Source organism: Malaclemys terrapin, chromosome 3 (assembly GCF_027887155.1).
Source record: "Malaclemys terrapin pileata isolate rMalTer1 chromosome 3, rMalTer1.hap1, whole genome shotgun sequence".
NCBI classification, from domain to species: domain Eukaryota; kingdom Metazoa; phylum Chordata; order Testudines; family Emydidae; genus Malaclemys; species Malaclemys terrapin.
Genome location: NC_071507.1, coordinates 124,010,638 through 124,037,132, shown reverse-complemented (window position 1 = coordinate 124,037,132; position 26,495 = coordinate 124,010,638). Strand labels below are relative to the sequence as shown.

General features: G+C 45.1%; 1 protein-coding gene across 1 annotated transcript in view; it reads right to left on the bottom strand.

The window, feature by feature from the left end:
- Positions 1-16,546, bottom strand: part of REV3L (REV3 like, DNA directed polymerase zeta catalytic subunit) — a 235,346-nt gene extending 218,800 nt beyond the window's left edge. The window contains exon 1 of the mRNA XM_054022361.1: positions 16,159-16,546. Coding sequence (XP_053878336.1) covers positions 16,159-16,297 — 139 coding nt within the window. The 5' untranslated portion in view covers positions 16,298-16,546. The remainder of the gene's footprint in view (positions 1-16,158) is intronic.
- Between the last annotated feature and the right edge of the window lie 9,949 nt (positions 16,547-26,495).

Here is a 26,495-nt window from a genome sequence, read left to right as displayed (position 1 = left end):
GATTTATGGCTGACATACAACCTAGTCTCTCAAGGAATGACTGCATCCTCAGGAGAGCACCTTCCCTTTGGTGCAGATAATCTGGTTTGCAATGCAAAAGTCTCAAACCTACTGCTACTTCACGCATGACCTACAGTAGGCCTTGGACTCCATCCTCCTTTCCTCACCCCCAAAGTAGTGCTTTGTCTGGCATACAACCACGAAATATGGATGTTTCTCTTCTGTCTTTATTGATACAATGGAGTTACTAAATACTGGGCACTACAGATTTTGAGTTCCCCATATATATAGTTTTATGGCCCTGATCCTCCACTCACTCATTCACAAAGTTATGCACATGAATAAGGAATTGCCAGATCAAAGCCATGAACTGGAGAATATTTGAGAGAAGACTGTAGTTTTCCCAGAGTTCTCACCTTGGCACAGTTCTGGGCACTGGAAAGGGAAAAACTGACAAACCCTCTACCCCAACAGGGGACACAATGACTAAGGCTAAGATTTTGTCATAGTTATTTTTAGTAAAAGTCACGGACAAGTCACGGGCAATAAACAAAAATTCACAGAAGTTGTGACCTGTCTGTGACTTTTGCTGCTCTGGCTCCATGGTTTCCCCTGCCGTCATGGTGGCTGGGAGCTGTGGGTTCCCCCTTCACCCACTCCCAAAGAGAAAACGGGACACCCCCAACCACTCACTTGAGGTATCCCTCTTCCCCTCCCACCACACGAGGCTATCGCCCATTGCTGGAACCCTGTCACCTGTTGCTAGAACCTTGCCAGGGCCTTACTGGCTGCCAGCTCCAGAGTCCTGCAGCCCCTGGGGCTAAAGCAGCAGAGAATGTCATGGAGGTCTCTGGAAGTCATGGATTCCGTGACTTCCATGATGTCTGTGACATAAACGTAGCCTTAACTATGACCTATGTGGCATCTTCCCTTTCCCAAGTCATGTGAGTATTGGGGGGGGAGGGGGAGGGAGAGATTCCAGGGAAGAGTCTATACCCCAGTTGACCAAAAAAAAAAAAAAAAAAACACAACAGAAGCCAGAAGGAAAGGACACAAACAGTCTCAACTGGTACTGCTGCAAGGACCACTGGACAATGACAAAGGCAGTGGTTTCTGACTTGCGACATTCTCTCCTGGGCTGACTGGCTGTTGGTTCCAACTCTATTCCCCAGTCTCTTCACTTCAGGCTCACACTACATGCCTTATATGCTCCTTTACGCTCCCCTTTCCCATGCCTGGTTCCCCTTATGAACCCCGTCCTTTCAATATGTCATCTCCCTTCCTTTGTAATTAAGCGAATCCCCTCCTAACAAAATCCCACCCAAAAAATCTCAGAGCTAACACGATGTTTAGAGGCCATCACTTTGTTCACTCTGCTTATTTATTGTATCCCTTTCCTCTATCCTTTTTCTGCCTTGTCTATTTAAGTTGTAAGTTCTTTGGGGCAGGGACTGTTTACTACTCTCTTAAAAGTACCTAAAACAATGGGGCCCAATTCTCACTGGGTCCCACGGCAATACTGTAATAAAAATCAATAATACAGATGAAAAATCATTTGTTTCTTTTGTTAGGCTTCCAACTTTTGGCACCATCTCATCAAAATTCTGGCTACCAGCATATGTAGTTGTAAATGCTTCAGAGATCCTATTACTCCCTCCCCATCCAACCTGCACCTTTTTTTTAACACTATATTCAAGATTTAGAAATTCAACTTCTAAATACAATAGGTAGACAAGATAAGTGAAATAATATCTTTTATCAAAGAGGAGCTATGTGTAGCTTGAAAGCTTGTCTCTTTCATCAACAGAAGTTGGTCTAATCAAATATTACCTCACCACCCTGTGTTTAATATTCTGGGACCGACATAGCTGCAATACTAAATACACTAGGGTCATCTTTACATAGGAATTAAGTATTTTCTAATTAAAATTTTAGAGCAGGTTGCATTCTTGTAACAGAAGTTAAACAAAAACTATAGTATCAGACTGTTAGAAAAATACCATTTTTAAAGCTTGTCTGGAAAATATGAGTCCACAAATTTCTTTCCAAATCATATATTAGTAAAAAGAATGGATTGAATTACTGTGGCAAGTTAAATTATTTTATTCACAACATATGCTTTTTTTTTTTTTTTTTTTTTTTTAAAGTCTGGAAAGTATTGTAGTGTTTTAAAACTACATTTCTTACACAAACTATTTGATTTTTGTGAGTCAAATTATGGCTATATTTTTAATGTCGTTTCTGTGTTTGTACTGAGTCTAAATCCACCCTCAAACGATGCAAAGCATAGAGATCCAAGTATTTTGAGATTTATTACCTTTATATATTCATGCTATATTTGAGAGCATAACCAGCTCATATGATCATGTGTATAGTAGTAGAGTGAACTTTCCTCTCTTTTATCCCTAGAACAGTACTGCTCCAGAGCAGCATTTCCCAAACACTTAAAGCTTTTGTAATTGGTACTCTGGGCTCCTCCTTTCTACATTAAGGGCCAATCCTGTTTCCAGTGATGTCAAATGAAAAACTCCCATTGAACTGAATTTGTCCTATTTTGAATCTATGAAACATAAGTTTGAAGCTGGTAACGTTCCCTTGTGGATTAGAGCTGACCGGGAAATGGCAGGTATTTGCTTGTGTAGCTGATGTTTTTATGTGGTAATTTGTGGCTCAAACAGATTAGAAACCATTGTTGTAGAGTTAGTTGCTAGTTTAAACATTTTCTGGTAACCAGTGATATTTCTACCTATCTGAATTATTTTTAGAGTCATTCTCTAGGCTTGCCTATATGAACATTCAGTTCACAGCAAGTTGGGGTGCAAATCTACTGCACATTAGCTTGTCACATGCTAAGTGCCCATGTGGATGTTGATGATGTACACCAGTGGCTTTGATCTACTGTGCTTTGAAACAGGAGTAGTTCCAAATGCATTAGGGAACTACTGATGTGAGGCAGCAGAGTCCAAATCAGACATTAGTGCACAGCAGGCAAGTGTGAGGTAGATTTACATCCCAGTTTGCTGCAAACTAAGTTTTTGTGTAGACAAGTCCTTTATTAACCCAATTTAAAGTAATTTTTTTATAACATTTCAAAAAAATGTAACAACCAGATACACCACCCATAAGCCTGTCATATAGTGCACTTTAATTAAAGATGTTTTCACACATATGGTGTCAAAATAATCCTGTTTTGTTTTTTTTTTTTCAGATAAGTTATTCCTATGAATAGAGGGAAAGTTCTTCCATAATTGACAGACTTTGGGGGAGTAGAGTTGTGCTAAAAAAATACTTTCTAGCTTCTCTGACAATTCTATGACAACACATTTTTATTTACCAATTCCTGTTTAACTATTTAACTCTCTTAATATTAGATATTTTATTTCCAATGAACACTGAGAATGATTTATTACAAGCCTTGTTATAATCTGTGTATTAAGCTCTAAGCAACTTCAGTTATAGTGTGAACAAACTGCCTATTGTCAGCTGTGCTTAATTGGGCAGGACTAGAATAGTGTTAAAAACAAAGGATCAGATACTACTTGCCTTTCTTAGGAAAGTAATCTCAATGAAAACACTTGTATTTATAAGGCATGATCTGTAAAATGGGGAAATTGAGGTAGTACGGATAAGAGTTTTCAACACAGTGGCAGAGCCAAGAAAAGAACCCAGATCTCCTAATTCCTAGTTTTGTGCTTTAGGCCACACTTCCTCCAGCCAACCATCACAAAAGTCAACAAGACTACCAAGAGAGAAGGTAAGTAGGATGTGGCCAAAGGTTTTCTCCACAACTCCTAAGGGAAATAAGTGCTCTCACCAATACTATAGCAGCCCCTACTTAAGTGCAAGGAAACAGCATCCTGATGGAGACCCTAGTTCTTGACCTTGGCTGTAATCAGGTGGACAGGGATGAGCTCTTGTTGGAGTCCTTTCAGACAGGAAGCACCTTTAGTTAAAAAAAAAAAAAAATTAAGTGTGGTCCACCCCCAACATAAAGCCATGAGATTAAAGAGGCTACTCTTTTTTTCCTCCCCTTGCCTAGAGTTTTGATCAAACCACCAAGAAAGAGTTCTACTAAAAGTCTGGGAGGAGTGCAAGGGGACAAGGGAATAAGCAAATGAATGTAAGTAAGAAGCACCCTTGTGATGAAGGAATATTAATTTTAGGATGAATCCTGCTCCCATTTTAGTTAATGGTAGGGTTGCCAACTTTCTAATCGCACAAAACCAAACACCCCTGCCCTGCCCCTTCTCCGAGGCCTCCACTTACTCCATCCTCCACTTCCCCCCTCCCTCTTCCCCTCAATCACTTTCACAGAGCTGGGGAAGGGGTGTGGGCTCCAGCTGGGGGTGCAGGCTCTGGGGTGGGGATGAGGGGTTCGGAGTGCGGGAGAGGGCTCCAGCCTGGGGCAGAGGGTTGGGCTGCGGTGGGGTTATGAGCTCTGGGTGGGGCCAGTTGTGAGGGGTTCAGGGTGTGGGAGAGAGCTCCAGGCTGGAGCAGGCAGTTGGGGTGTGGGGGGGATGACAACTTTGGCTGGGGATGCAGGCTCTGGGGTGGGGGCAGGGATGAGGGGTTTGAGGTGCAGGAGGGGGCTCAGAGCTGGGGCCGAGGGGCTCAGAGTGCAGGAATCATAGAATCATAGTTGGAAGAGACCTCAGGAGGTCATCTGGTCCAACCCCTTGCTCAAAGCAGGACCAAACCTCAGACAGATTTTTGCCCCAGATCCCTAAATGGCCCCCTCAAGAATTGAACTCTCAACCCTGGGTTTAGCAGGCCAATGCTGAAACCACTGAGCTATCCCTCCTCCCACTGAGTGTCTTGTCTTATACTTAGATTGTAAGCTCTTTGGGGAAGGGACCATCTGTTTATTATATGTTCATACACCAACTAGAACAATGGGTGCCTGGTCCATGACTAGGGCTCCTAGGTACACTGGTATACAAATGAAGAAAAAGATTAGACTATATAGTGCCTGATCTGGCTCCCACTGAAAACTCTGGAAAAGCCTTCCACTTATATCATTACATATAATAAAATTTGTTATTGTAGCCTTGTGCACAAATTCAACACTATTTTATACATGTATTTACATGCCACTGTAAAAACCAGAAAGTCAAACCAGCTGCCATCAAAACATGCAGCACAATAAACAAACTCGGTGCCAAAACAGTCAGCAGTCCATGTGCCCAAATGACATATTCAATTATTGCTGGGTATCCATCCCTCTGTTCTCCTTGGCCTTTCTGGCATGTTTTGCACATGCAGGCCATGACTGAACAGGAGTCAATGAATGCATAGGATACATTGGTTCATTCCACGTACTAGAGTTCATTGCCTGTGACGTGGTCCAGACACCTCCTGAATTGTCCAAAGAATGCATACTCTGCAAGCTGTAGAGCAAGAGATGATGATGGCACTGGAGCCTCGTAGCTATGGGCTTAAAGTAATCACTCAAAAAGCTTTTTCTGCAGCTCTTACTCCCTCAAGAATCTGTCTGCCAATTTCTCCTCATGCTGTACAGATTCTGTCTTTCTTTCCACCCTTTGTGCATCTTATATATTTGACATTCCTTCTGGTTCTTCTGGAACTCTATCTCCCAATCAGTTTTATCTAGCTGCTCTCTCATCAGCCTATCCCAGACTCTCTTTCTCTTTGCTCAGGCTAGATTGGTCCAAACTCCCAGGTTCCTGGTGCCATGTGTTTGCCTTGTGGAGGTGCAAGGGCCTTAGAAAAAGAATGACAGAGTACATTATTGTCTGAGCAAGACAAAAGTTATATTTCCAGCCCTGTGAAAGGGACTGCTTTAATTCAAGGTCAAAGGATAACACTTTTTATTAATGGGGTGTATTCACAGAGAAAACGCCGTCGACTTCAGATATCCTTTGGAGCAGCACTGAAAACCATCACTCATCACGGTAAGACTCTCATAAAAAAATGCATTTGAAATAATTTTTATATCCCTTCATTTTCTCAAGGTGGAAGTTGGGAGGAGCCTTATGAGTGGCCTAGTTACTATCCATGGTTTTTCAATCCCGTCAAGAAGGGCAAGCTGGAGAACATTGATATTCTGGAGGTACCCGAGGGGAATTGTGAAATTCTGTTCCAGGCCAACAAAGGACAGCCACCTTTGTACTCTAAGGAGATATTCAGGCACCTAGTGACCAATCAGCACATCTCGGAATGGAGGGTGCTTGTGAGTTACAGAGGCAGTCCTAATAAGTATGCCCTGCCCCAGAGCACAGCAGACTGTATGGAGTTCTTACTCTGTGAGAATTTCGCTTTCATTACCAGCCACCAATGGGTGACAATTTGCTGTAAAAAATCAACAAGATGCTGATTTAACATGGAGACACAGTACAGCCTCCTTACAAGCACCCTGCATCCACACACAGACCCAACTCGCTACTAGCAATGGAGACTCAACACAAATCGCCACCCTCCGCTGTAACTTGTACTCGTATACTAAAGCTAGTAATGGACCAATTAAACACTCTGGTTTTGTTTGGACTCATAATAGCCACTTTTTAAAAACTCAGTTCACAGGCGGTCTGGGACAGTGCAGGTGTGGCTGATTTATAAGGCGCACTATTACACGAGCAGGGTATGTGAGGTTGTTCATTGTAGAACCCCAACCCATATTTATAACAATAATTGAGCAACTACTAAAGATTTCATGATAACTGCTTGTTTAACTTTCTCCTCGTTTTGTGGTGTCCATTTTGAAGCCGACATGGCGTCAGGGGAAGGCGCTAGGGGAATAGCGTGAGTTCCATCCTGAACAGAAGCACACCAAAACCACAACTTATGTTAATAACTTAAAAGGCCCATAAGCCAAAAATCTCTCCCATCCATTAACAGAAACAAATGGTGGCAGAAACTTACCAGACTCCAGCTTCAGCGCTTGTTCTCATACCAGTTCTGCAGTGGACTGCTCCTCAGGACCATTCCCAAACAACTCTTCCAAATATGGACCCAGGATGTGCTGCAGTTGCTCCAGCAGTATAGTCTCCATCCCTCCATCCCATAGTCTCCCCAGTTACCAGCAGCACTAGGGTCACTTATTGCCCTTCATTCGACAACTGACTCTCTCCTCTTGCTGTGCCTGTGATGGGGGCAGAGAGGTTGTAAGTGTAATATCCCTGCTCAGCAGATTGTCATGCACCACTGTGGGCTCAGGCTCAGTACTTGCTACAGTTCTTTCTACCAGATTGATTTCCTCATAAAAGAGGCAGGAAAACAGAGAGTTCCCAGAAGTTTCATTAGCATCCTTGACTTTGCAGTTCTGTCTTCAGATGCTTGAGTTACTCTCTGTAGTGTTCTGCTGTCCAGTCGATCCCAATGCTACCAGGCCTTCAGATATAATTTTGTAGACAATCATTTCTTATGCTCTTACAGAAGTTGAACACCTTGCTTGCCTCACACCAGAGGTTAACCAGAATCCATCTATGTTCCTCTAACCAGCAAACAGCATGCAGGATGACTTCTTAGTGCTGGCCATGCTATTGCACATCCACATAGACTTGTTTCCAGTTGAGCAGTCCGCATGAAAATGAAGGGTTAAACACAGAGCAGTTGCATTTGAACCAGGCAGTTTCTTTCTGTTCTTGGGAAGCGTGTGGGAAGTTTTGGAATTAAGGGCTGGGAAGGACAGATTCAGAGGACAGTGTTGGTTGACTCTCCAGATCCAAGTCTGGCAACTGAGACCAGAGCTGCGTCCACACTGAAAAATGCCCAAGCTCTGATCCACATCACAGTGCGACTTGAGCTCTGACCCATCCCTCCTATCAGCATCAGCAGGCCTGAGTCCAGAAGGGTTCCTGGACCGAGTCAGACTACTTGCGAACTGCAGCGGGGTTTGGACTTAAACCTGAGTCAGAGCCTAGGCTTATTGTGCTGTGTAGATATACCCTCAGTGGTGAATAAGTCTCCTGGAAATTTCAAGAGTCCCAAAACGCGTTAAAAATTACTTCTTTCTATCACGATACTTACATGTCTCATCATTGTGCCAAGAATTAATCTGAGAACAACCAAATTAAACCGAAGTCTAAATGTAAACAAAAGTTTGAACTGTACCACTCTCCTGCCCAATTTCATTCTGGAGGCCCAAACACCAAAACCATGTCTTGGGCATTCCCAATGCTTTTATAAAATTGCTAGCCAGAAGAAAAGGAGTAAGAAAAGAGGAAAGAAACATGGATGGGATAATGTATGTATTTAACAGATCTGATCTGCTGATCCATGTTCTATTATAGTAAATGCTAACTTATAGAGCACTTTTTGTCTACAGATCTCGAAGTGCTTTACAAAGATGGGCAAAGTATACAATTTCCCCTTCTGTGGAGACAGAAGTGCTGAGTTTAAGTGATTTGTCCAAGGTCACAGAGCAATTAAATGAGAGCTGGAACAGAACATACGCTTTCTGACTTCTAGGGCTTGCCTACACAAACAAGTAGACTGTGGCAAGGTAGCGTGTGAATCTACCCGGCACTAGCCTGCCGTGGTCTAATTGTCCATGTGCACTCCGCTGATGCACAATAGTTTGTTAGAGTTCTCTTTGAAACAGGACTAGTTCAAAGCACATTAACAAACGGTTAATATGCATCAGGATCCATACCCTATTTTATTGAGTTCTAATTCTTCAAGTAGGCAAGCCCTTAGACTCTCATACAACCCAATGGACCACACACTACTGTCCTTATATTTTACTGGATATATATTTTTATACTTAAAAAAAAAAATCAGCTCTATCCCTTGAAATAAATTCTATTAAAAACGCCCATGGATGCAAAACAAGTTGTCAACACTGCTTCTGCCACTTTTTCAGATTCATAGAATGAAGTCAGAATTATTTTTCCTTTTAACCCGATTAAACTATTGAGATGTTATCTGAAAACATAGTAAAAACCTGATGCATCCATGACAAGTTATTCATAACTATAAACAGGCCTTAAAAAAATTCAATTCACCCCTGGAGAGAGGAACTTGCCCTGGCAAACAAGGGGCTTTAACATCAATTTCTGTAGATTTCAAGCTTTCATTTACTAGCTCTTATAGTTGCAGAGATACCCTTTAAAAAGTCAAACGCAGCATCTTTCCAAGTCTACAAGCAGCTTCACTGTCTCTACTGTTACTCAGTTTCCCCAAACATCAGGAGAATAAGATTAAAAAGACTCTGGCCTGCTTCTGTACCACTATTCATTCTCTAGACAGCAGTGACACGTCATGGACTACATCCATTTCAGGCTTATTCAGAAAAAGGCAGGCATTAGAGTTACTCGTGGTGGAAGACTCAAAGGACAGACAGATGCTAGGAAATGAGCACCAGCTACCCCAAACCTCCTGGCTGCAGCAAGGAGAAGGGGATAGACTTGTACAGACCATCTCTCGCTTTAGGACAGCTCCCATTGGCCGGGGAACAGCGATCCGCAGCCACTGGGAGCTGCGAGTGGCCGTGCCTGCGGATGATTAGTGTAAACAAACTGTCTCGCAGCCCGCCAGCGTATTACCCTGACGGGCTGCAGGTTGCCCACCACTGCTTTAGGACACAACAGAAAAGATAAAAAGTTTCTTCTCCCTTGCAACACTTTTAGGGAGGAAGGGAGACAGATATTTAAATTTTAGGAAGCCTGATAACTAGAAGCTGATGTGGTAGATGAAGGACCTAGGCAGGTTTCAAGACATAACCTTGATTGAAATCCTAGTGCCTTTCCCCTTCCCAACAGATGAAAGGCTTCAGGACCCTGGTCTTTTCAATCAGTGCTTTGGTCCTAGCCGTTGGACAGTAGGGCCCTTACTTTCATATTCCGTATATCGACCTCTGATTTGCAGGTTTGGTCCCCTAGCTAGCAGGCAACTGGAAAAATTTTAAAGCACCAATTCTGAAGTTTTAGGCATGATAAAAGCATGTCCTACTCCTGGAGAAATTCTGCGCCAAAATATAAAAAAATTCTGCACCAAAAATTTAAAAATTTAATGCACAATATTTTAAAATTCTGCATATTTTATTTGTCTAAATTAAGCAATATAATCACGCTGGTTTCAATTATTTTTGTAATTTCTTTAAACTACAATACAATGGATGGAGAATGGGAGTGGGGAGCATTGGAGGAAATCCCCAAACCCCTTTGTCTAATAATGATGTAGCTAGGTTTGACCCTATATTTCTAGTTATTAGTCAACAAATACATCTCTACTCCGACATAAAGCGACCCGATATAACATAAATTTGGATATAATGCAGTAAAGCAGCGCTATGGGGGGGCGGGCCTGCAAGCTCCAGCGGATCAAAGCAAGTTCAATATAACTCGGTTTCACCTATAACGTGGTAAGAATTTTTGGCTCCCGAGGACAGAGTAATATCGGGGTAGAGGTGTATATGGAGCCATATGCTCAGTGTTACATCATAGGCAACTGAAGAGCAAGTGATGGCTGGGGAATCAAACACACGTTTTATATTGGCCATTGACCATCTCCAGAAAGGTAACAAACAGTTCATGGAGCATATTTTGATAAGAATTTTTTTCAGTCCAAAAATTTAGACCAGTTCTAAATCACTAAAGCACAATAAGCATTTATAAGGCCATACTGTCCCTTTACACCACTCTGACAATGTAAAGGAGCCTTAAAACATTTATACTTGTTTTATACTCCTGTGAGAATTCACAAAGACAATGGGAACAATTCACTAAGTAGGCATGCTGTTACATTCTGCTCTGCCTGAGGGGACAGAGCCTGCCCTACCCCTACCTCCTCAGAAACATCCTAAAGCCCTGCCCCTCCATGCTGAATGTGCCACAATAGCGAGCAAGAGGGACAGAGTATCTCTCTCGCTCACACTAATGACAACCCAGCCCAGCTCTCCTCTCCACCCCCTGTGGTGATTTACACCTCTACCAGCTGCCCCAGACACCTGCACCAACCTGCCTGAGCTGCTGTGGAGGAGCGCATGACTGCTCTTGTGGCTTCCCTTTGCTTACCCATCAGAAGTATTTTTTCCTGCGGGTACGCAAAAAAAAATCTGTGGAGAACATTAATTCTGCGCATGCGCAGTGACGCAGAATTCCCCCAGGAGTAACAATGTCCATCTATAATACTGAAAAATCAATGAAATTTTGTTTAGCAGTTCTATTTTACTTGATGAATAAAGTAACTGGTGTTATGAAACTTAATACCCATTCAATCTTAAAAGTTCTCTCAAAGTAGCCTTTCTTACATCCAAGAATCCGTATGATCTCAAAATATAACAAAAGCAGTTAGTAGCACTTTTTCATGGTTTTTTCATTATACTTCCAATATAGCAACTCGTGTCAACAGATATGCAAGTCAGCTTTAAGCACCAATGAGTGTTAAAATGGAACAACTGGAAGCGAAGGTGTACTTACATAAATGAAGATACTTTAACTATGGTTCACCTTCGGTTTGATGAAAACAGATAGATATTGCGAAAAAAGAAAATAGACTCATTCTCTTTGCTTTGGCTTGAACACATTAAGGTTCTGATTCCTAACCTTTTAAACTTTTCTCTTGATTTAGGACCTGCAACAGGGTCGGCACCTGCCTCTCGCAAGTACCCCCTCTGTTTAGGTGGGTCTGCATCCTTTCAGTTCTTTTCAGCGGGGCGGCACCCACTTCTTGTGAGCGCCCCCCTCCGAACGATGGATCCCTCACCGGGTTTTCAGCAACTCAGTCCTCAGGGTGAGCCATCTATACCTGTCCCCGTAGCCCTTCCCAGGCTCCAGTCCTCAGTATGACCAACGGGGCCCCTAAGTATCCTAGTTGGCCAGCTTACATGTGGAGGTTCCTGCCCTGGGGTGGAACAGCACCATCAGGGCTTCCTCCCTTGGGGCTCTTTGCTTGCCCTTTAGTCCTCTGAGCCTGGCTCGCCAGCTAGGTCAGTTGGGTGTGTGTGGTGGGGGGAACAGTTCCACAAACAGTCTGTTCCCTGGGCCTGTCTTCAGTGACTCCTGGCAGCAAGCCAGAAGCTATTCCCTCGCTATCCTGGTCCCTGCCAGCAACTACCTGCCTTAGCTCTTGCAGCTAGCCAGGGGTACTTCTTGGTCTCCCAGTCCCTGCTAGCAGACTGATTTCACCAGACCCTTTCAGCTCCTTTTATATGAGCCTGCTGGGCTCCCATTGGCTGCTACCTGTAGCCTCTCTGATTTGCTGTTTCCTCTGCAGCCACTCAAGCCTGCTTGGAGGACCTCTCCACGACTCCTTTCCTGGGATGGGTGTGGCTAGACCCCCAGGCCCTTTGGGCCCAGTCCACCCCATCACAGGACCCAAAAAGATTTCCATGTTCACCCAGAGGAAATGAGCTCAAGATCTACCCTTCAAATATCCACATCAATGGACCCATAAATCCATTTTTAAAAGCATGGAGAGGGGCAGTACTTTTTACCAGAAAGTGTCTATGGGCACAAACTTTTTTACCTCTATGAGCAATTTGCCCCTATTATATATATTATAGTTTGTGTGAAGACTGGCAAAACGATCAATTCATGATACACAACTATGAATGAAACCATGTACAGCAATATAGAATTCCTTCCTCACTCATCTGGCTGTTTGAACACAATCTCCTGTCAGAAGAGAAGGGCATACAGCCAGATCCCACCAACACCCACAGCTACTAGACGATCCAAAATGTGGTGCTGCTAGGACTCCAACTTCTAGAATCTAAATGACTGATTGGTATATGAAAATGGCTTAATCTCCACTGGCTCAGCAGGTGGGCCTTGGAGCCTCCTTTTGAACCCAAGACTCTTAATTAGCTGCACAGTATGATTGTTTCATTTTAAACATACTAAGATTAACGTAGCGACAACCAAACTAAAGGTGCAAGCTGTCTATACAAGCATAGTGGCTAGGTGCTATGCACAGTGTTGCAACTTGGGACTTTTTCTACCTGGCTGGCAAGAATATACATTTACCTTAATTAGAAGGGCTGATTTCCTTCATGCAAGCTTATAAAAAAAACCCAAGCATTACTGTTGCTTAAGACTTGAGCTGTAGGTGTGTGCCACTATCTTAGAAGGCCCTCAGAAAAATCACCTTTTTTTTTTTTTAAATCCATGCTAACATCATGGGTAAATGTTCAAATTTCATTGGATATGCATGGCCGCCAAGTCCCTCCCCAAACTTATATAATTTTTTCAACAGTGGGGAGGCAAAAGCGGGCATCTCCACTTCCGCCTCCTCACTGAGGCTGCAGCTGCTCACGGAGGGTTAGCAAACTAGTCCCATCTCAGAGGGATGTGGCGGAGCAGTCCTATTCCATGGAGTTGATGTGGGGGAGTGGCAGGGTGACAAAAGCCACCTGGATGAGCAATGAGAGCCAACTAAGTGAGCAAATGAACCAAATGACACAAGCCAGTCTAGCCCAGCCTGATCCAGGGCAGGGATCAGCTTGCTCCATACTCAGCTTCAGGCCTCTACTGCTGTTTTGTGTCCAGCCAGCGAAGAGAGGGGAGCCATACTGACAACAAGGCAATTTGGAAGCCCTGGCTGGCCCCCACAGCAGCCCTCACAGGCCCGTAGGAGACACTGAAGCACCAGCTAGCAAGGAGCTCAGACTGAGATCCATCCCCTGCACAAAGCCACCACTGCACGGAACACAAAGTGTGTGAGGGAACCCTGTCCCAGTGGGGAAGATCAAGGAGTGAGGGCTGGAACCCAGTTTCAGCTCCTCATCAGCCAGTACTACAGTGTCTCCTACAGGCCTGCAGGGGCCTCTGTGAGGCGGGCTGGGTCCAGGCTCCTAAAGGCCACATTGTCAGTGCCACCTCTTCCCACCCGCACCCTCCCCTCCTAGCTTGTTAGGAAGCAGCAGTGGTGGCCCGGGTCAGAGCTGGCCCACTAACCTACCCCTGCCCCCATCACCACCACCATGAACAGCCACAGCCTCAGTGGGATGCTTCTACCTCCCAGCTGGGCCTTACTTATACACCAGAATAGAAGTCAGTTTACTGATTCTGAATCACATACAGCAATGCATTAGTCAACTTCAAAGTCGAATTTTCTCCCCTTTAAAAAAAGAAGTCATTTCTAAAAGATGAAATAAAATCTCATTTCATGATAGTTCCACTGTAAACAGTTTCAGAGTTTACTACGCCAAGTCATTTAAATATATTAATGTTGACAGAGAGGTGCTAACAATTGCTTACTTCCAACACCACTTAATTAAAAGAACCTGAATTCCATCTGTTTTTACCATTTAAAGACAAGCAGAACTACAAAATGTATTTCTCAAGTCTTATCAGCAAAAATTATTAAAAGAATGGAAAAGAAAAATAAAGGCAAGCTACTCTTTGTGCTAAAAAGTAACACGGAAATAATAGATAATTAAAGCACCCTTCTTCTGCAGAAGCCAGAGGAAAGTCACCATTAACCAAGCTGAATTAGAAAAAGTTCTGCTATGCAAACACATAGCAAAGTTTGTCAGAGAAGCAAAAGGATTTCCCAGTATGCTCTGAGTCACTAGACAAAGTGAAGTAGTCTACTGATTACTTTCCATGCCATACTCCTGATATAGCAGATCCTCAACATCATCTTAAAGAAACTATATCAGTCTTCTCTTATGCATTTAAAAAAATAGTAAGCCTGTTCCTTCCAGACAACCTAAGGCTCTAAATTTATGAATAGTGAAACAATTACTCATAGGATTACATAATTACTTTCTCAAAGAAGCTTCCCTCTATCATATGTAGTTTGAAAACTATTGAAATGTACAGCATTTAACAGATTTTGTTATGAGGGAAAATATGAAGCACTGAATGTATGCAAAATGCAAATTACAACAGAAGAGGTGTCGCTATTTTATATCAGCTTATTTTTGTGTTAATTCAACCTATCTACTTTAAAAATTTTAGTTTTAGATGCATCAGTTTGCATCTGCTTCAATCACCTTACCTTCCTCTGCACCTGAAGAGTGCGCAGAAAAGATAACACTGAAATTCCAAATATGAATAAAGATTGCTATACTATACTAATGGGGGAAAAGACACCTTTATTGTGCACTTTTACTGCAGTTTCTGCCCTCCCTAATGGTAAGAGTGTACATTAAATACTCTACTTATAGCACACATCTTTAAAACACACAAATACCTTAGTTCCCAAGGTCAGTATCATAGAACACAAACATTTCAATGTTCTCTAATATTTGTAACAACTGATGAAAAGGAGGCCTTTTTTCATAGTCAATGTGCACTGAAAACTTGCAATAAAGGTTATCCATATTTAGAAAAATATGTTATTGGTAAAGAGAATGTTGGTATTTGGGGGATATACCTTGGAATTGCCATGCTTCTTATCGATTTAAACGATAAGAAGTATAGCTGAAGGGGTAATGAAGAATAAATAGAATGTTACATTAGGAAGTCGCAGGGGCCAACATGTGGCTAGTGGTTAGGACGTTCCCTTCTGCAGTGCAGCACTATTGCCTATTGGTCTGAGCAATTTACAATATACTAGCGTAACAGCAACATAAAAACAACCACTTCACAAGTCTTGTTGCAGAAGTCCCACGTATAGAACTCTGTATTAGGAAGCCGTTTAAAGATACAGTACTTATAAATTAACTCAGTATGCACCCCCTCAAAGACACGTATGATTTTTTTTTCTTCTATCCATTCACACACAAACGCTGCATCTCTTTCTTTAAAGAGGCAAGTCCCAACACCTCACGGCCAACACCTCACGTACAAATCCCTCTATCCGGAGCAGAGCAGATCCACTGTGTTTTTACAGCTGCGCTTAGTTGTGGTTCACGAGCTACGACCGAGCCTATGTGGGGGCAGCTTCCCCTGTGAGCGGCGCGAATGTAGCGATTTCCTACTCTCCCCGGGCACAAGCCTCTCTGCTCATCCTCGCACCTGCAGATCCCGATCCTGCTCTCAGCGCCCCCTCCCCACCAGCCATGGAGCCTGCAGGGAGCCGCGGTCTATGGAGACCCTGCGGTCCCCACCGGCTCCAGGCAGGTATCACCCCACGCAGCAGCAGCCAGTTCCCGCGGGGTCCCGGCGGGGGAGGGGCGAGGCCGGCGGCGGCAGGTGAGGCACACGCCGCAGCATGCTGGGGCTGAATCACAAAGCGAGCCCTGTGGGGAGCTGGTCCCCGGGCCTAGCGCCGGCCGGGGCTCCGCAGAGGCAGCCGTGGGTCCCTTACCTGCAGGGGTGGCGCCGAAGACTCTCACCACGGGCACCTTCTTGGCCTGGGCCTCTCTGAAGCGGGACTGGCCGGGGTCCAGGCCGGGCAGCGGGCTGCCCATGTAGTAGTCGGCGGTCACGAGCCTCACTGAGAACATGTTCGTCGCCGCCGAGAGCGACCCACGCACTGAGCGAGCGCGGAGCCCACACGGCTCCCCCGCCACCGCCGCAGCAGCGAGCGCAGCCCCCTCCCTCCCGCCGCTCCCCGCCCGCGCGCACACAGACACACGCGCGCACTGAGCAGCCCGAACTGGCTCTAGAAGAGCCTGGCCGGCCGCGAGCGCCTCATGGGCAGAGCAGTCCCTTCCCTCGGCAGCGCGGACGCCTTGGCGGCGGTGCCTCCTCGGCTCCAGCTGTTGTTGCCATGATGATGATGTCACGGACGCAACCACTGGGGGGGGGAGAAGGGGGCGGGCGGGGGGAATGTGTTTCTCCCCTTCTGCGCTTCAGCACAGGGTGTTTTTTCCGCTCCCTGGGCAGTGGAAGCCGTGCGGTATCGGTTTATCGACAATCGACCCTAGCGGCTAGGTGACGCTACGGAGTGCCGAGTCATGGATCGGGCTGGGGACTCCTGGGCTAGGATTGGGTTAGGCTGGGTCGGGCCGCCATTTTGGATGCTGAGGCGTCTCGCTGCGGGAAGGTGAGTCGCCGCCCGCTGCTGGGGGAAGGGGCAGTCTCGTGCCACTGTCACGCACGAGACTGAGGAGGGGAGAAGAAGGAAGAAAGGGGGAGCGGGAGTTCTCAGGTAACGTTTCTCTCGTCGCGTGCGCCCCCTTTGGCTGTAACGGTCACTGCGCGCGGCCCGCAGGAGAGGGAGGGGAGGAAGCGAGCGCAAGTCTCAGCCTATAAAAGAGCGGCGGCGGCGGCTGGCGAACGTGCTGCTGGCGGCGGGGAGGAGTCGTGGTGCGGCTGCTGCTGCACGCTGCGGAGGCTGGGTCTCGGCGCCACTGCCAGTCCGGACGCGACGTTTCCTGCCCCACAGCCCGCTCCGGACGCGCGTTCGCCGCCTCTACGGCAGCCAGTGGCCCGGCTGCAGCCCGCGGAGAGCTGTTCTCAGGCACCGCTGCCGTTAGCGGGGGACCCTTGGGGAGCGGCTCCTTTTGCGCCGCGCGCCTCGGTCTCCTTGCGGTGGAATGATTGCAGGGCGGCCCCACAGCTCCCCAGCGCCCCCTCCCCCCGGCAATCAGCCGCCCACCCCGCGCCTGAGGGGCCAGGCGCCAGCCCCACTGAGCTCCCCAGGAACCTCCTCCCAGCGGGGAATCCAGCCCTAGGGTGCAGCCTTCCTCAGTGGGAAAGAGACACGGTGCTGCCCTCATAATCATGAGATTGGCTTAAAATCATGACATTTTTTCCTTAATAAAGTCAGCGCTCGTTTTATTTGCCTTCTGGTTCCTGAGCCCTTAGGCTGGGTCCGGCCCTAATTAAGGCTAGAAATACAGGTCTTTTGTAAATAAATAAATAAACGCTGAGATTTTCATTCAATCTCTGTTTCCTAGTTGGGGCCTTAGGAAAAACACCAAATATCACAAGAGCTGACAGCCCTGAGGATCCTCCTGTAAAAAGGCTATGTGTTTCGTAGACCTATTCTAGTTTTGTTTGGTATGTGTGTAGATTGAAAGATACAGCAAATGTACAAATCTATAAAATTAGACATAAATCCAGTATGTAAAACATATGCTTCCCCCTGAACCTGTGTATGTTTTGGTTTTAGATTTAAACAAAAAACAGAGCAGGCAATTCCTACTCTTCATTTACTCTCTGAAGTTCACACATTTTGGGTGGATTTTTCAGTCTATTTCTCTATTTGTTGTCTCACTGGGTCAATTTGTTTTCTTCGGGTCACTTTTGTTCCTTTATCTCATTTTCACATAAACGGAAGGAAAAGGTAATGCTACTCAAATTTTCCCATAGTCACAAAGAAATGGGATAGATCTGTCTGGCACACACAATTAATTGACATTAAGAAATTTGATACTTAATTCTGAGATCTAATAAGAATTTAACACACAATTGAGGTGCAGGGCCCATTTCTGTAAGAGCTCTTTGTTTGCTGGGACATCTTTTTAACTCTGAGGACTAGAAACATTTCTTTTTAAGGAAGCTTAAATTCCACAAAAACTGACAGTCACTAGGAAAGTACTACTGAAACATGTCACCAAGTACCAGCTCAGTCTGACCCAGTTTTCATCTTCCTGTTATTGTTCTTTGAACAAATTTTATCCTGCTCCCTATTAACTACTAACTTTTCCTCATTTCCTCCCCTCCACTCACAGGGGGCCTGCAGTCGTCACTACACTTTCTTCATTTACTTCTTTCTGAGCCCCTGCTGTCTTCCTGTTAATCTGGCTGATCTTTGCTTTGAGTATCCATCTCATTGAGTATCCTTGCCATCTTTTCCTAACTCAGTGATGGCTTTGAGAGCTAGGCTTCTTTACTTCATCTAACAAGGAACATGAAAGCAGCCAACAGTGTACTCTGAATCTGGAAGAATCGTCAGAAAGCTGAGGCTAGGTCTACACTACGGGGGGGGGGGAGGGAGGGAGCTAAGATACCTAAGATATCTTGACCTAAGATACGCAACTTCAGCTACGTGAATAGCGTAGCTGAAGTTGTGTATTTTAGATCGACTTACCTGGCTGTGAGGATGGCGGCGAGTCAGCCACTGCCGCGCTTCCGTCGACTCCGCTTCTGCCTCTTGCTGCGGTGGATTTCCGGAGTCGACGGCAGAGCAATCAGGGATCGATTTTATTGCGTCTTCACTAGACGCAATAAGATGATCTCCAATAGATCAATTGCTACCTGCCGATCCGGCGGGTAGTGAAGACGTGCCCTGAGAAAGCAGGACTAGAACAAGAGTAGTGGACGCCTAATCTGGAGAAAATTTCCTGTCCAAATGAGCTGTTTTATCCTCAGACTGAAACTGCTATGAATTGCCTTCAGAAGAATTAAGTGACTAGTTTCTTATCCAGTTTTTAAGAGTTTGCTTAAAGTTTTAGTCTCCTAGCCCTACAAAACATTCTACAATTAGCAATTTATCTGCAACTCCCAGACCTGATGAGTTCTACCTTCTCAGATTCAGAGCACTCTTCTCTCTATTTTCATTTTACTTGTGCATTTAAGTGAAGAAGTTAGCCTCAAGGCCATCACTGACGCAGGAGCTCGTTTACAGGGATCCGAGATCCATGAGTACCTGTGACAGCCCTGTCAGCCAGCAGCAGATGCAAGATCTATTCCTGGACTTCTGAATTTCAGCTTTATGTGCCTGGACAGTCTCCAATATATGATATACTCATGTTAGTTGAAGTGTATCCTCTAGTTCCTGAAAATTCTGACATCCCAGAGCAGTCAGTTCCAAATGGTAACATCGTGATTGGAGAAGCCTCTGCCAACTCCCCATTTTAACCCCATTTTCTAAATGATATATTCTCCCAAATGCCATCTCCAGTTTTCCAATCTAAAGCAAGTCATCTCCTTTGCATGCTGTTCCAGTGTTACCATCTACAGTTGCTAGGCAGCAGCTGTGCTCCTTACCAACATCCACATATTTGTGTGAAAATAATGAAACTTGAATATACAACTGCCACTAATCAAATACTATTAAACAGCTGTACAATAAATTAATATTAATATTAGAAATAATAGTATCGACTGTCACCGTAACTAGCTAACTACTGTCTTAAAAGATAGAATATACTCAACAGAAGAAAATAAATGTAGCTGTTTATTTTTATATTTGAACAAAAAACAGGTCAGGCAGTAATTCACCTCTTCTTTTTCCCAATTAGTATTATGTACTTTATAAAAGTCTATAACTGCAGTTCACAATAGAATACTTGTCTAAACTGATAATGCCATCCAGAAATTCAGTCTGGAAAAAACTGGCCTACACTTACAATGTAGGTTGACATAGCGATGTCACTCAGAGGTGTGCAAAATCCACATTATTGAGCAATATAGCTATGCAGACCCAACTCCCAGCGTAGATACAGCTAGGTGCATAGATACATCACTCAGGGAAATGGTGTTCCTACATTGGCAGAAAAATCCCTTCGGTCACTGTGTCTATACTATGGGGATATACCAGCATAGGTATGAAATCATGTCTATGCCGGTATAGCATAGAAATACCCTATGATCTCCCTCATTCAGTCCTTTACTTCATTAAGAGCTTGATCTTGCACATCCAGCAAAGCTCCCACTTATTTCAGTGGTGAAAGATCAGGCCCTAAAGATGGGTAAAATTTTCAAAAAATCTAAGTGATTTGGGAGCTTAGGCCTATACCCACAAAGGAACTTAGGTGTTGCAGTGTCCATTGAGCTCTGGGATATTCTGATGTAGGTCTCCTCAGTCTCTTCTGTTGAAGCTATTCCACTTTATATAAATAATTCAATATGCATTGGGCCAGAGTGAGTGAGAATGACTCTTAAGATCTGATAGATAGGACATTCACTTGAGAGGTGGGAAACCAGGTTCAAATCCTTTCTCTTCAGGTGGGGGGAACCAGTGTCTTCCCATCTCCTGGGTAAGTTCCCGTACCACTGGGCTAATGGTTACCACTGCCATTGCCTCTCCTTCCCCCTTGCCCATTTTGTGTGGAATTAATCATGCTTTCAGAATGCTCCTGATCAGACCTTGCAAGCAAAATGGGCCTGCCTATCTTGCCCTGCCTATCTTGAAGACTACACCGGGGCTTAGGGGTGGCCTCTCGACAGGCACCTAGACAGAGGCATTGTGTGCACATCCAGCATCAAAAGCTTAGGCATCTAAGGCCTGGTCTACACTAGGAGGTTATGTCGAATTTAGCAGCGTTCAATTGAATTAACCCTGCACCCGTCCACACAATGAAGCCATTTAGTTAGACATAGAGGTCTCTTAAATTGGATTTCTGTACTCCTCCCCAACGAGGGGAGTAGCGCTAAATTCGACATGGCCATGTCGAATTAGGGTAGGTATGGATGGAAATCGATGCTAATAGCTCCGGGAGCTATCCCACAGTGCACCACTCTGTTGACGCTCTGGACAGCAGTCTGAGCTCGGATGCTCTGAGCAGCCACACAGGAAAAGCCCCGGGAAAATTTGAATTCCTTTTCCTGTCTGGGCAGTTTGAATTTCATTTCCTGTTTGGACATCGTGGCGAGCTCAGCAGCACTGGCAACGATGCAGAGTTCTCCAGCAGAGGTGACCATGCAATCTCAGAATAGAAAGAGGGCCCCAGCATGGACTGATCGGGAAGTCTTGGATCTGATCGCTGTGTGGGGTGATGAGTCCGCGCTTTCGGAGCTGCGATCGAAAAGACGAAATGCAAAGATCTACGAGAAGATCTCAAAAGCCATGACAGAGAGAGGGTACAGCCGGGATGCAACGCAGTGCCGTGTGAAAATCAAGGAGCTGAGACAAGCGTACCAGAAGACCAAAGAGTCAAACGGACGCTCCGGATCCCAGCCCCAGACATGCCGTTTCTACGAGGCACTGCATTCCATTCTAGGTGCGGCCGCCACCACTACCCCACCACTGACCGTGGATTCTGGGGATGGGATATTGTCAACGGCCGCTTCCTCGGAGATGTTAGCGGACGGGGAAGATGAGGAAGGTGAGAAGGCTCTCATTCCCAAAAATTTGATAAGTCCTTTCCTTCCCGCCTCACCCAAGCCCCCATCCCAGTTTCATCCCCTAACTGTGTAGTTGCTAATAAAAGATACGTTTCTGTTAATTACTGTTTCCATCATGTTCTTTTAGGGGAGAGTGTGTTTGAAGGGGGGAAGAGGGTTGGTAATTGGAGGGGACAGTCACCTTTACCAGGGTACAGACACGGGGGCAGGTTCAGCAGAAGGTCACACACACATGGCAGTCACTAGGCACCCTGGTCAGTCTGGGAGGTGGTTTTCATGTTCTGTGGGGGGGGGTTCCATGTGACTTTGTGGCGGGGGAGGGCGGATAGAGATCTTATGCAGCGGTCCTTATCCTGGATCACAGAGCCCACGCAGCCGGGGGTCTGTAACCGTCCTCCCCCACCACAAAGTCAAATAGCCCCCACACACAGAGTTCCGAAAAGGAGGGGTGGCAGGCTCCGTTGAAACAGCCAGTCCACCACTGCGGACCACTCTAGGAGCAGGAGCCTGTCATTCCTCGAGTTTAGAAACGTTCTTTCCATCACTACGCCCGCTCCCCACCACAGTCTGCGTCCCAGTTTCAACACTTTACCACGAAATCCGTAATAAAGAAAATGGTGTTCATTAACAAAGTTCCATTTCTTTTATTTTTAAACATGTGTTGGAAGGGGGGGGACAGGGTGAACGGGGTATGTAGCTGGAGAGGATAGTCAACAGTAAGTGGGTAAAGAAATGGGGGCAGGTTCAGCTTCTCTTTAGACAAACTTAATAGTCACAGGTTACCCTGCTCACTGAGGAACCTAGCTTTCAAAGCCTCCCGGATGCACAGCGCGTCCCGCTGGGCTCTTCTAATCGCATGGCTGTCTGGCTGGGCGTATTCAGCGGCCAGGCTATTGGCCTCAACCTCCCACCCCGCCATTAAGGTCTCCCCCTTGCTCTCACAGAGATTGTGGAGCACACAGCAAGCTGCAATAACAATGGGGATATTGGTTTCGCTGAGATCAGAGCGAGTCAGTAAGCTTCTCCATCTCGCCTTGAGACGTCCAAAAGCACACTCCACCACCATTCTGCACTTGCTCAGACGGTAGTTGAAGAGTTCTTTTTCAGTGTCCAGGGTGCCTGTATAGGGCTTCATGAGCCAGGGCATTAGCGGGTAGGCTGGGTCCCCGAGGATCACTATAGGCATCTCCACATTCCCAACAGTTATTTTCTGGTTCGGGAAGTAAATACCTTCCTGCAGCCGTCTAAACAGACCAGAGTTCCTGAAAACACGAACGTCATGAACCTTGCCCGGCCATCCTACGTTGATGTTTGTAAAACGTCCCCTATGGTCCACCAGTGCTTGCAGCACCATTGAAAAGTAGCCCTTTCGGTTAATGTACTGGCTGGCCTGGTGGTCCGGTCCCAGGGTAGGGATGTGAGTTCCATCTATAGCCCCACCGCAGTTTGGGAATCCCATTGCGGCGAAGCCATCTATGATGACCTGGACGTTTCCAAGGGTCACTACCTTTGAGAGCAGTAGCTCAACGATTGCGTTGGCTACTTGCATCACAGCAACCCCCACGGTAGATTTGCTGACGCCAAAGTGATTCGCGACTGACTGGTAGCTGTCTGGTGTTGCAAGCTTCCAGAGGGCTATGGCCACTCGCTTCTGGACAGTCAGGGCTGCTCGCATCCGAGTGTCCTTGTGCTTCAGGGCAGGGGACAGCAACTCACAAAGTTCCAGGAAAGTTCCCTTATGCATACAAAAGTTTCGCAGCCACTGTGATTCATCTCAGACCTACAGCATTATGCGGTCCCACCAGTCTATGCTTGTTTCCCGGGCCCAGAATCGCTGTTCCACAGCATCAACATGACCCATTGCCACCATGATGTTCACGGCGCGGGGTCCCGTGCTTTGTGAGAGGTCTGTGCCACTCTCAGACTTCATGTCCTCACCACGCTGCCGTAGCCTCCTCGCCCAATTTCTCAGCATCTGCCTCTGGAAAAGGTGGATGATTATGTGCGAGGTGTTGACAACGGCCATAACTGCAGCGATGGTTGCAGCAGGCTCCATGCTCGCAGTGCTGTGGCGTCCGCGCTGTCACTCACCAGAAAAGTGCGCGAACTGATTGCCCGCCGGCGCTTTCAGGGAGGGAGGGCGGGAGTGACAGTTGGATGACGACAGTTACCCAAAACCACCCTCAACACATTTTTTTCCCCAGCAGGCATTGGCGGCTCGACCCAGAATTCCAAAGGGCAGCGGGGACTGCGGGAACTGTGGGATACCTGCCCACAGTGCACCACTTCCAATGTCGACGCTTACCCCATTAGTGTGGACTCACAAAGTCAAATTACTGTCCTTAGTGTGGATACACACGTTCGACTTTGTAATATCGATTCCACATATTCGATTTAAGTACAATTGAACTACTCTCGTAGTGTAGACATATCCTAAGGGACTTTTATAGAGAAAATGTAGCCTCTGAGGGATTATAAATGCCTCCAGAGTTAGGCAGCAGCTGAGTGGAGGTTCTGAGGATCTCAGTGGTGTCTAAGTAGTGCCTAAAGTGGGACTATGGCCTTGTCTACACTTGAAATACTACATCGGCACAGCTACACTGCTACAACTGTGCCACTATAGTGCTTCAGTGTAGACTCTACCACTGATGGGAGGGGTTTTCCCATCGGCAATCCACCTCCCCAAAAGGCAGTAACTATGTCCATGGAAGAACTCTTCTGTCAACCTAGCGCTATCTAATCTGGGGGTTAGAACAGTTTAACTACAATGCTCAGGGTGTGGATTTTTCACGCACCTGAATGACATATTTAAGACGACTTAATTTACTAGTATAGGCCAGGCCTTAGATGCCTTTGTGCTTTTGGGGATTAAACCCTAAATCTTATTTTCAAAAGTGACATAAAACACTTAGGAACCTAAGTCCTAAGAGAGTCTTAGGCCTCATTTTCAAGAGACTTAAGATGGTCTACACTACTCTGAAAACGCTTCAGCAGCACGAGCTGCACTGCAGCAGCTGCACCACTGTAATGTTTAAGTGAAGACACTATCTATGCCGATGGAAGGACTTCTCCAGTCAGCGTAGGTACTCCACCTCCCTGAGCGGCAGTAGTTCCTAGTGCACTGGGGATTAGGTTGGTTTAAATGTGTCGTTCAGGACTGTGGATTTTTCACACCTCTGAGCGATGTAGTTATACCAACCTAATTTCCTAGTGCAGACCATCTTAAGTCTCTTGAAAATGTGATTTAGGCTCCTAATTTGCTTAGGTAGTTCTGAAGATTTTATCTTGCTACTAGACCCTGACATACACAAATCTAGAGACAATAAGATCAGGTACCTCACCTGATCTCAGCAATCAAGCTATTATATGGAGAGAGGGCCCATATATGCTAGGAAATTGACTGTTGAGAATAGATTTCAGCAGTGAGTTTCTGCTGGAGATTCTTTAACTGCTGGAAACAATTTAGCTGTCATTATAGACAGGACAAAATGGTTTTCAACTCTATAATAGAAAACATTATAGAGATTGGTGGACCATGGTATACGTGGCTGTAAAGAGTCCTCTCCGCAATATTAATACAACCATGTCAGGGGACCAGGACGCTACACAGTTTTATGCCCTATAGACACAAACACAGTTTTAAAGGGTTTTTTGTTGTGTGTATAAACACATTGTTTAGGTACACACATACTTTTATGCACATGTGAATATTTGTGTTTGTTTGCTTGGATTTGCACTTAGCAATGTTAACTCTAATTCCAAAATAAAGTAAGTTGATTTTAAAGTATATGATCCACAAGAGTAACAGTTCTTTTTCTTCAACGTTTTCAGGTCTTATCTCTGCCTGACCCCTCAAACATCCATGTCAATGAACCTGCATGCAGAAAAAACACATAAGTATTCAAGAAAATATCATCACCTGAACGGAAAAAATGAAGAATGAAACATTTTTAAAATGCATAACTATCACATATAATTTCTCCTTTTATTTAGAAGTAGGGCTGTCAATTAATTACAGTTAACTCGTGATTAACTAAAAAAAATTAATCACGATTAAAAAAACTAATCGTGATTAATTGCAGTTTTAATTACACTGTTAATAGAATACTAATTTAAATTTATTAAATATTTTGGATGTTTTTTTACCTTTTCATATATATTGATTTCAGGTACAACTCAGAATACAAAGTATATATTATTTTTGATTACTAATATTAACACTGCTAAAGAAATAGTATTTTTCAATTCACCTCATACAAGTACTGTAGTGCAATTTGTTTGTCATGAAAGTGCAACTTACAAATGTAGGAGTTTTTGTTACATAACTGCACTCGAAAACAAAACAATGTAAAACTTTGGCGCATACAAGTCGACTCAGTCCTACTTGTTCAGCCAATCACTAAGACAAATAAGTTTGTGTACATTTACAGGAGATAATGCTGCCCTCTTCTTATTTACAATGTCACCAGAAAGTGAGAACAGGTATTTGCATGGCACTTTTGTAGCCAGCATTGCAAGGTATTTATGTGCCAGATATGCCAACATACATATACCCATTCATGCTTTAGCCACCATTCCAGAGGACATACTTCCATGCTGATGACGCTTGTTAAAAAAAAAAGTGTTAATTAAATTTGTTGCTGAATTCTTTGGGGGAGAATTGTATGTCCCCTGCTCTGTTTTACC